The sequence below is a fragment of the Salmo trutta genome, chromosome 33, assembly GCF_901001165.1.
Source record: "Salmo trutta chromosome 33, fSalTru1.1, whole genome shotgun sequence".
In the NCBI taxonomy this organism is placed as follows: domain Eukaryota; kingdom Metazoa; phylum Chordata; class Actinopteri; order Salmoniformes; family Salmonidae; genus Salmo; species Salmo trutta.
In genome coordinates, this window is record NC_042989.1 from 18,494,460 (window position 1) to 18,504,735 (window position 10,276).

Genomic DNA, 10,276 nt, shown 5'->3' on the forward strand with positions numbered 1-10,276 from the left:
ATTGTAGAATAATAGTGTAGACATCAGAACTATGAAATAACACATGGAATCATGTAGTAACAAGAAAAAGTGTTAAACAAATCAAAATCTATTTTATATTTGAGATTCTTCAAATAGCCGCCCTTTCCCTTGATGACAGCTTTGCACACTCTTGGCGTTCTCTCACCCAGCTTCACGAGGTAGTCACCTGGAATGCGTTTCAATTAACAGGTGTGCCTTGTTAATATATGGTGTTTCTTTCCTTAATGCATTTGAGCCAATCAGTTGTGTTGTGACAAGGTAGGTGGGTATACAGAAGATAGCCCTATTTGGTGAAAGACCAAGTCCATATTATGGCAAGAACAGCTCAAATAAGCAAAGAGAAACGACAGTCCATCATTACTTTAAGACATGAAGGTCAGCCAATATGGAACATTTCAAAAACTTTGAAACTTCTTCAAGTGCAGTCGCAAAAACCATCAAGCGCTTTGATGAAACTGTCTCTTAGTAGGACCGCCAAAGGAATGGAAGACCCAGAGTTACCTCTGCTGCAGAGGATAAGTTCGAGTTACCAGACTCAGAAATTGCAGCCCAAATAAATGCTTCACAGAGTTCAAATAACAGACACATCAACATTACCTGTTCCAAGGAGACACCAATAAGAAGGAGAGACTTGCTTTGGCCAAGAAACACGAGCAATGGATATTAGTCCGGTGGAGATTTTGTCCTTTGGTCTGTAGTCCAAATTGGAGATTTTTGGTTACAACTGCCGTGTCTTTGTGAGACACGGTGTGGGTGAACGGATGATCTCCACATGTGTATTTCCCACCGTAAAGCATGGAGGAGGAGGTGTTATGGTGTGGGGGTGCTTTGCTGGTGACACTGTCTGATTTTTATTTAGAATTCAAGGCACACTTAGCATTCTGCAGCGATACGCCATCCCATCTGGTTTGGGCTTAGTGGGACTATAATTTGTTTTTCAACAGGATAGTGACCCAACACACCTCCAGGCTGTGTAAGGGCTATTTGACCAAGAAGGAGAGTGATGTAGTGCTGCATCAAATTACCTGGCCTCCACAATCCCCTGACCTCAACCAAATTGATATGGTTTGGATGAGTTAGACCGCAGAGTGAAGGAAAAGCAGCCAACAAGACTTTTGGAATAGCATTCCAGGTGAAGCTGGTTGAGAGAATGCCATGAGTGTGCAAAGCTGTCATCAAGGCAAAGGGTCTGAAATATATAATATATTTTGATTTGTGTAACACATTTTTTGGTTACTACATGATTCAATGTGTTATTTCATAGTTTTTATGTCTTCACTATTCTACAATGTAGAACATTTTTGAAAATTAAGAAAAACCCTTGAATGAGTAGGTGTTCTAAAACTTTTGACTGGTAGTGTACTTTCTGTAAATTGTGAAGTGGGTCATTTTTGGACATTTTCCGTTCATGCTCATCCAGTCAAAGGTCTATTGTTTTCCTAAGCAGATTGTGTGTCTTATTGTCCAGGCTGAGGTCAGACGTGTCTGGCAGCTCAGTGGCAGACAGAGTGAGGAGAGGGGTCACGCCCTTCCTGCGCTGCGCAGCCCTTTTCTTCAATTGCCTTACAGGGGTGCCCCCTCCAGAGGAGCTCTCCAGTACTACAGGTAGGTATCTCAGGGCTCAGACTATTGTGGTGTGTACGGGGATTGAATGGATTAGGGTTTTACTGACTGTATCATTCATGCTGTCTTGACTGCAGTTACATCTCAAGGCCAGATGGAGGCACTGTGCAGTTATCTGGCATTGCCCTGCGATGTGTTCCAGCTCTTCCAGGAGCACCGTGGGACTGTCTTTCCCTTATTACAGAGGTAATATCAATAACCTTTTAGTCACAGCCAAAATACATTGAATTTAATAGAACATTTACTAACTGATGTTCTTATTATCAGATTTGTGATGGTAGCTATGTTTCTAAGGTAATTGTTTGATGTACTTAAGATATATTTTTCATTGATGGCCTCTGTCTCTCAGATGGTGTGGGCACCCAGCTGTAACCAAAGCCCTAAAAGGGGAAATGCAGACAATCAGGTAAGCTCAAATTCACTTTGCAACAGAATGAAATATTTCAGATTTTATTTTCCTTTCTTCCCTATGAGTAACTGAATCTTTGATAAAATGATTATTGCAGTTATCCCAGGAAAAGGAATCGGTTAATTGAGCTTCCTGAGGATTACAGTGCGCTCCTCAATCAAGCCAGTCACTTTCAGTAAGTAGCCACCACTGTCTGACTTGGATTATCATAGACGCTGGTTAAGTGATTGGAGAGCTGTTGCGTTCCAGGGAAACTGAGTTCTATTTCTCTCTCTGCTCTCCTGTCCAGGTGTCCTAACTCCACAGACGATGAGAGGAAGCACCCCACCCTGTGCCTCTTCTGTGGGACCATCTTGTGCTCCCAGAGCACCTGCTGTCATAGCCAGCTTGACGGGGAGGAGGTGGGCGCCTGCACCGCACACGCTGCCACCTGTGGGGCTGGAGTGGGCATGTTCCTCAGGTGGGTCGGGGACAAGGGCTCCTGTAGGGACAGGGTGGGCATGTTCCTCAGGTGGGTCGGGCACAAGGGCTCCTGTAGGGACAGGGTGGGCATGTTCCTCAGGTGGGTCGGGCACAAGGGCTCCTGTAGGGACAGGGTGGGCATGTTCCTCAGGTGGGTCGGGCACAAGGGCTCCTGTAGGGACAGGGTGGGCATGTTCCTCAGGTGGGTCGGGCACAAGGGCTCCTGTAGGGACAGGGTGGGCATGTTCCTCAGGTGGGTCGGGGACAAGGGCTCCTGTAGGGACAGGGTGGGCATGTGGTTAAACATGTTCATATGTTCTATAAGGCTTCTACTGATTGCTTTGCCCCCCCCCCCCCCCCCCCACTGATTAGGATAAGAGAGTGTGAGATGGTCCTGATGGCCAGTAAGACACGAGGAAGCACCTACCCAGCCCCTTATCTTGATGACTACGGAGAGACTGACCCACAGCTAGGGTAAGCTGGCCACATCTCCTCTCTTTACTTTTGAAACATTCATTACACCTATCTCTGATGTCGTTCTGTAGAAGAATTGTATATTTGTAAAGCAAACCTGTGTCACTGACGGACTGTATGTGAATGTGAGATTAGGAGGGGGAACCCCCTGCACCTGTGCCCTGAGAGGTACCGGAAGCTCCACCAGCTGTGGCAGCAGCACTGTATCCTGGAGGAGATCGCCCGTAGCCTGGAGGTGGTCAACGTCATGTTTGCTTTCGAATGGCAGATGCTGTGAGCCCAAGACCAGGTTATGTGTGCTGCTGGCTAGGGCCAAGGTCTGGAGGCCACAGCCAGGGGGCACAGCCCACACACACACATATATATATATATATATATTTATATATACACACACACACACACGCCCACCTACATATGTCCTGGCCGGGAGCGGTGCGCCCCTGTGCAGCCATTCCTCCCCAGGATCCCAAAGGGAGTGCAGATAGGACAGAGAGCGATGAGGAGGAGGAGGTGGTTGGGAACTGAAGTCGCCTTGTTTGAATTTGTCTGCTGTGAGAGGGCTATGAGTAATGCTAGGAATAACGTCCCCCTTCTCCATAGAAAATCTTATTAAAGGAAAATACATCTATCAAACACCCCAGTATCTTTATGCCGTCAGCTTGTGTATATAAACTCTCTCCCAAGTGATGCTGTGAATTATCTTCCATCTCCTTTTGTTTTAAAATGTATAGCGATGATAAAACAATGGCTTTAGTGAGTCTTGCAGTGTGGGAGTTGAGTTTACTCTTTTGCAAATGTCTTTGGGATCATGCTTCCTGTTTCTATATTTTTTGCTTTGTGTCACAGTAGACTGTTTGCATGGCACCTAGCCCATGTTACTGACCATCACCCTTTTTAAATTATATAAATAGATGTCTTTCCGCAAATAGAGTACATTTTGGTTAGTGTAACTTTGTAAAAAAAAAATACTAATTTCACCTCATTTTAACATTGGCATAAAGACCATGTTCAACTTAATAAAAAAACATGTTTTCCATCTCAAGGAGTTAAATAAAAAAAGGACTAGTAAGGGCCGGTAAAGTGGCATTAAAGTAACAGGATTGATGGTTTTCATCTTAAATCAGTCATGAATCTCCCTGTGATGGGGAATGAAAGCTTGTTGTGTGCAAAATGGAGGGGCAATTGAATGCAAGCTTCAGACATTTAAAATAAAATCAGACACTTAAAATAAAATCAAAACATTTCAAGCCTATCTATCTACGGGTAATAGGGTTGACGTGGTATGCTCGACAGACTCAGTTTTCCACCACAAAACACCAGAAAATTGCCAAAAATACTAGATCCAGATCACCTGTTTTTACACTATGATTTCACTACCAGATGTTCAATGTTTCTTTAAAAAAATATATTTTAACAAGGAATTGATTCACCATATTAAAACGAGAGTTCTGTCCACTCACCAGGGTTGACCTTAAAATGAGGGACATGTGATTTAACACAATTTTTTTTATCTTCAGAATTGACTTTGTCAAAACCTCAAAAACTAGGGCTTTACAATGATGGTGAGAACTTGGAGACGTTATGGGGTTAAGTGGGTTAAAACCTTCCTAGAAGTCGGAAAACATGACGAGCGACATCTGATTTCTTGAATTTTCCATGTGGTCTACATTAAATAGCACATCATTCTAATGTAATGGGCTTCTAAAATTCAGTATTTGTGCACAATTTCTGTTTAAATATTAAAGGGATGCAAAAGGTACTCTATTCATGGAATGACCCAGATAATGTACAGTGCCTTCAGAAAGTATTCATACCCCTTGACTTATTACACATTTGGTTGTGTTACAGCCTGAATTCAAAAGGGATTAAGTCGTTTTTTTCTCACCCATCTACACAATACCCCATATTGACAAAGTAAGGAAAATATATTTATTTAGCAAATTTGTTTGTAAATGAAATGCAGAAATATATCATTTACATAAGTATTCAGGCCCCTGAGTCAATACATGTTAGAATCACCTTTGGCAGCAATTACAGCGGTGAGTCTTTCTGGATAAGTCTCTAAGACCTTTGCACACCTGGATTGTACAATATTTGCACATTGTTTTTCAGTCTTCAAGCTCTGTCAAGTTGTTTGTTCATCATTACTAGACAGCCATTTTCAAGTCTTGCCATAGATTTTCAAGCAGAATACTGTAACTAAGCTACTCAGGAACAGTCAGTGTCGTCTTGGTAAGCAACTCCAGTGTATATTTGGCCTTGTGTTTCAGGTTATTGTCCTGCTGACAGGTGAATTCCTCTCCTAGTGTCTGGTGAAAAGCAGACTGAACCAGATTTTCTTCTAGGTTTTCAAATTTGTTTGCAGTATTCCTTTAGTGCCTTGTTGCAAACAGGATGCATGTTTTTGAATATTTTATTCTGTACATGCTTCCTTTTCACTCTGTCAGTTAGGTTAGTATTGCGGAGTAATTACAATGTTGTTGATCCTTTCTCAGTTTTCTTCTATCACAGCCTTTAAACTCTTAACTGTTTGAAAGTCACCATTGGCCTCTCCAGCAACTGAGTTAGGAAGGACGCCTATCTTTGTAGTGACTGGGTGTATTGATACACCATCCAAAGTGTAATTAATAACTTCACTATGCTCAGTGATATTTAATGTTGGCTTTAAAAAAAATGTTTTTACCCATCTGACGATAGGTGCCCTTCTTTGCGAGGCATTGGAAAACCTCCCTGGTCTTTGTGGTTGAATTTGTTTGAAATTCACTCCTCGACTGAGGGACTTTACAGATAATTTTATGTGTGGGTTACAGAGATGGTAGTCATAAAAAAAAATCATGCTAAACACTGTTATTGCACACATTGAGACCGTGCAACTTCTATGACTTGTTAAGCAAATTTTTACTCCTGAACTTATTTAGGTTTGCCATAACTAAGGGGTTAAATACTTATTGACTCAAGACATTTCAGCTTTTCATTTTTTACTAAAAGAACTGTTCTAAAACCATAATTCCTCTTTGACATTATGGGGTAGTGTGTGTGTGTGTGTGTGTGTGTGTGTGTGTAGGCCAGTGACCAAATACATCTCAATTTAGTCAATTTTAAGTTCAGGCTGTAACACAACATTTTTGAAAAAGTCAAGGGGTGTGAATACTTTCTAAAGGCACTGTATGAATAGATATACAAGCAATTTCTATACTGGTCAAATGCAAAAGTATATGAAGAGATAATTAACTATTTTACTGTACAAACATTGCTTATTGTAATCTGAATGAATTAGATAGCAATTAAATGTTAATCTGAAAGCACTTTTGAAATAAAGTTACTAAAGTGTTCAATATATGTACATGTAAAAGAGTCAGTCTTCACTGAAATTCCATATTTTGCCAACCTGATACACTTATTAGATGCTTCTTTTGTTGTAACTCCTTTAAATAATTGTGTATGGGAACATTGTCAACTGCTCTTGAAATTATTATTTGTGCTGTGAAAATGACATTCAAATAGATCATATTGTAGCTAATGGGGACAAAAAGGTTCATACCAGCAACGCAAAATATATTCTGTACACATGACTAATCTAACAAGTAAATAAGAGCACATCACTACTACATTTAGTGTATTTAAGACAACAATTATGTACATTTTATGGGAGAGTAGCTACATGGAAAAAGAATAATCGCTATAAAAATACACTTGATATTACATCAAACTTTTCAGGAAAAGGAAGTTTTGTGCATATACTGTATGGTTTTGTTTTTCTGCATTTGCGTTGCTTGACAGTGCTGTATGATAACCAGGCTGTCTGAATAAAGACATGATCTAGACGAGTTCTTGTGCCCTCTTTGTCTGACTGGGAATATCAACACAAGTGTCATGTTTGTTCATTTTGCACTTACTCTCTTTTCAGACACTGAAGAGTAAATAAAAATACTACAAAATGTTACGAAAGAGAAGATACTGTCTGACTTAAGCATTTCTCATCACCCTCATTGCATCATATGTCAGTACAGTGACTTGCACATTGACATCAAATCCCATGTCCTTATTATAAAGTGCCCTTAGCACCTCATGTTTCCTACAATAATTACCATATTTTATATTACACATTATACTACTTAGCTTTAATAACTACTACTTCCTGGCAGCACTTGAGGCTGTTGTAAGGATTTACCTTGCAGGAATGATACTGTTGAGTGTTGCTTAGCAGCACCTGTGTAAATCAGATTTGCTAATATTTCCCTGTTTAATTTCACGGCGAATCAAGGCTGACGGAGAACCTACATAGTTTTGTTTATAGTCTGAAATAGCGTATTGTGTTGATTGGTAGTATCTGTAGTCCTCAGTAGTTTAAACAGGGCCTTAAGTAGTCTCTCCCTCCTTTGTATGGTGTGTGGCCATAATAGCATGTGTCATCAGATTGATTGGAGGTGAGATCCCGTTCTGACATAGATTAGGGGTAATTCGAGGCAGTGGGGGTCCTTGGGACAATTCTGCTATTGCTTATAAATCTCAATCAGGTTCGTCACAAACTTAGCTATATGCATACAGACTTGCTGCAGAGGATTAGGATGGAGCGCTGGGCCAGTAACCGAAGGTTGCTTTTTCGATGAGCCGACTAGGTGAAAAATCTGTGTGCTCTAGGGCATGGCACTTAACCATAATTGCTCCTGTAAATCGTCTACAGTCCAAAAATAGCACTAGTGATATTTATTTTAAGTGCCAACACTTGTCTGTGCTTGGTCTTCACTTTTCTCCTACAGAATGTCTTTACTAATCGTAAACAACATTGTACTGAACAAACCCAACGAACAACTATCAGCAAAACCTTGGTAGCTGTCTAAGTTCCAAAATGATTTAGTATTTACAAGCTTTTAACTCTTTCCGTTAGGCTCTTCATCTGTATGTGTCTATCCTACAGCCCCCTCAAACTCACATACATCCTTCCACTATATGTAAGATTTCTTGAAGTAAGACATACTTACTTGCATTGGTCTAGAGCTTTAGCAAAATTAGAGAGCATATTTATAAAAGCCAAAATAATTTTATTAAGACAGCACACACTTAATTACCATTTCTGTGGGAAAGCTTGTCCCATTGCTGTGGGAAAAGGTCTGCACATTTTGACCTGGACCAATGCCATTACATTCGACTAATCTCGATTAACTCAGAACGAAAGTCTTGTGTAATTGGTCAGCTGCTCGATTAAGTTCTGGGTACATGCATGTATAGCCGCGGGAAGAAGGGGTGATAGTAAAATAGGAAAAAATGTGTTTCTCACAAAAGTAGTCCAATGGGCCTGTATTAGTGGACCGATATTGCCCAACATGTTTTTTAACTCCGCCTACTTGTAGAGAAATGCCAATGCCATCTTCCTCTCTTTTTCATGTTGCCGAAACGGTCTATGACTCTGTCATACAGTAGCCTACACACATTTAGTTTTTGTTGTCCTAGGCTACCTGGCTAAAATGCTTGCTAACTAGCCTAACTTCCTTTCATGGGCAACAATGAGGCAGCTAGTTAACATTAGCCTACTACATCTAGCTACCTATTGAACTAACATCCTCTCAGGCAAGGGGCACTATGTATGCATTTATGGTTGGATCACATTCGCCATTATAATAATTGGCCAGTACGGAGAATTAAGTAAAATAACTAGTCCAAATCCCTATCTCCATCCATGGCTAATTTAGGAATGGGACAATTTTAGCTAGCTAGCTAGCCCCCGGAGGACAACACACAATGAGATGAAACAATTCCTGTTTTTTTCTGTCAATGATATTTGGCTTTTGATGTGATGTGATTGGTGTGAAGCCAAATCCGAACTGGCTTCCCTTGACACATTTTTTGGTGCACCACGACCGTTCACAGTTGAGCTCACTCAGTTTAGCTCAACGCCGATTGGCCATTATTTTATTTTAAAAAATACAAAGGGAGGCCAAATGCTCGCTGGCTTCCCTTGCATTCAATGCTACAGGCGGCAACAATATCATACTCTTTTTGACCAGACAGCATCAGATATATGGGCTACACATATAGAGACAGAGGGGCGCTGTTTTGCTCGCTCGGATGCTTTCTCCGGTGAGAAACATTTAGCCTCTTGCGAATTGAGGGGAAATTATGAAACGCAGCGAGACGAAATATCAACTATTTTATGTTTTTGGGAGTTTATTCGTACAATTTTGGGGGAAGCCTGGCTTCCCTTGGCATTCATGAATACACGTCACTGTTAAGCGTTGAGTAAAGTTAAATGCGGTATAAGCACAGTTTGGCTTTTACTCTTAAGTTAATTTGTTGATATGGTTATATGTAAAGAGGTAACAAGGCCTTACATCATGGCATAGAATCAATGACACATGGATTTTGTTTGTATGTTATTGCTAAACAATCTCTGCTGTACATTTCCATGCTATCAATTATGATATTGTGTTCTGTACCAATCTGCTATTGGATATCTCCTTTTGCAAACACATTTGCAGACTGTCATATCACTAAATCCCTCTTGTAATGATAATCCTCCCTCTTACGAACATTGCTTGGTTTGCAAAATAATGTTAGCCAGTCATATGCTGCCACAATGTTTCTTTCAGGCAAGCATTTATGTCGCTTTTATTGCTCGAGGCACTTCCTGTCCTTTGGACAAACTGACTTGATGTCTCTTGCCTGGTCGTTCACCTTTTTAGGACCCTGTGGAATGGACTTCAAGGTAAGTGTTAGAGCAGGGGTCAACTGGCCACAGGTATCTGCTTTTAAGGGCACGTTGTCTGGTCCATAGTGGGCTGTGGACGGGACATCGATGTTGGGATCACCATTGTTGGCTGTGTCAATCTGTTAGCACTTTTCCAGGCTCTTTATGATATTGAAGTTGGAACGGGCTGTCTCCAGAAAGCTGTTTTCCAGGAGCCAGCCGTCTGACTCGGAGTCTGGACCCCCCTGTCTCAGCACGTTCTCTAGGGATGTCTAGAGGTAACGCATCCCCGCCAGCACCGACAGCTACAACAGGAAACAAACATTACTGAGGTAATCCCTAGACCATGTAATATACTGTACATAGATATAACTTTTGTTTATCATTTATAGTGGTCCAGAGTAAAATATGTGGTTCCCAAAAGTAGCTGTAGGTTTGGGATGTGTATTTTGAATTCACTTCACAACTCAAGGAAATTTAAAACTAGACGTTGAGTGTTAGTTACTATTTTATTTTGTGTTATCATGTTTTAAATGCTGCATCGTTTGTACAAACCTTGGAAAGGTAAAGAATACACCAGTTGTGTTCGCTGTCCATGTGAT

The 10,276-nt window shown here is 40.9% G+C and overlaps 1 protein-coding gene across 1 annotated transcript in view; it reads left to right on the forward strand.

Annotated features, from left to right (window-relative positions):
• ubr1 (ubiquitin protein ligase E3 component n-recognin 1) overlaps window positions 1-4,308 on the forward strand; it is a 35,547-nt gene extending 31,239 nt beyond the window's left edge. Inside the window, exons 39-45 of the mRNA XM_029730123.1 lie at window positions 1,490-1,626; window positions 1,722-1,830; window positions 1,994-2,050; window positions 2,151-2,228; window positions 2,343-2,513; window positions 2,888-2,989; window positions 3,125-4,308. Coding sequence (XP_029585983.1) covers window positions 1,490-1,626; window positions 1,722-1,830; window positions 1,994-2,050; window positions 2,151-2,228; window positions 2,343-2,513; window positions 2,888-2,989; window positions 3,125-3,266 — 796 coding nt within the window. The 3' untranslated portion in view covers window positions 3,267-4,308. The remainder of the gene's footprint in view (window positions 1-1,489; window positions 1,627-1,721; window positions 1,831-1,993; window positions 2,051-2,150; window positions 2,229-2,342; window positions 2,514-2,887; window positions 2,990-3,124) is intronic.
• Window positions 4,309-10,276: the final 5,968 nt, after the last annotated feature.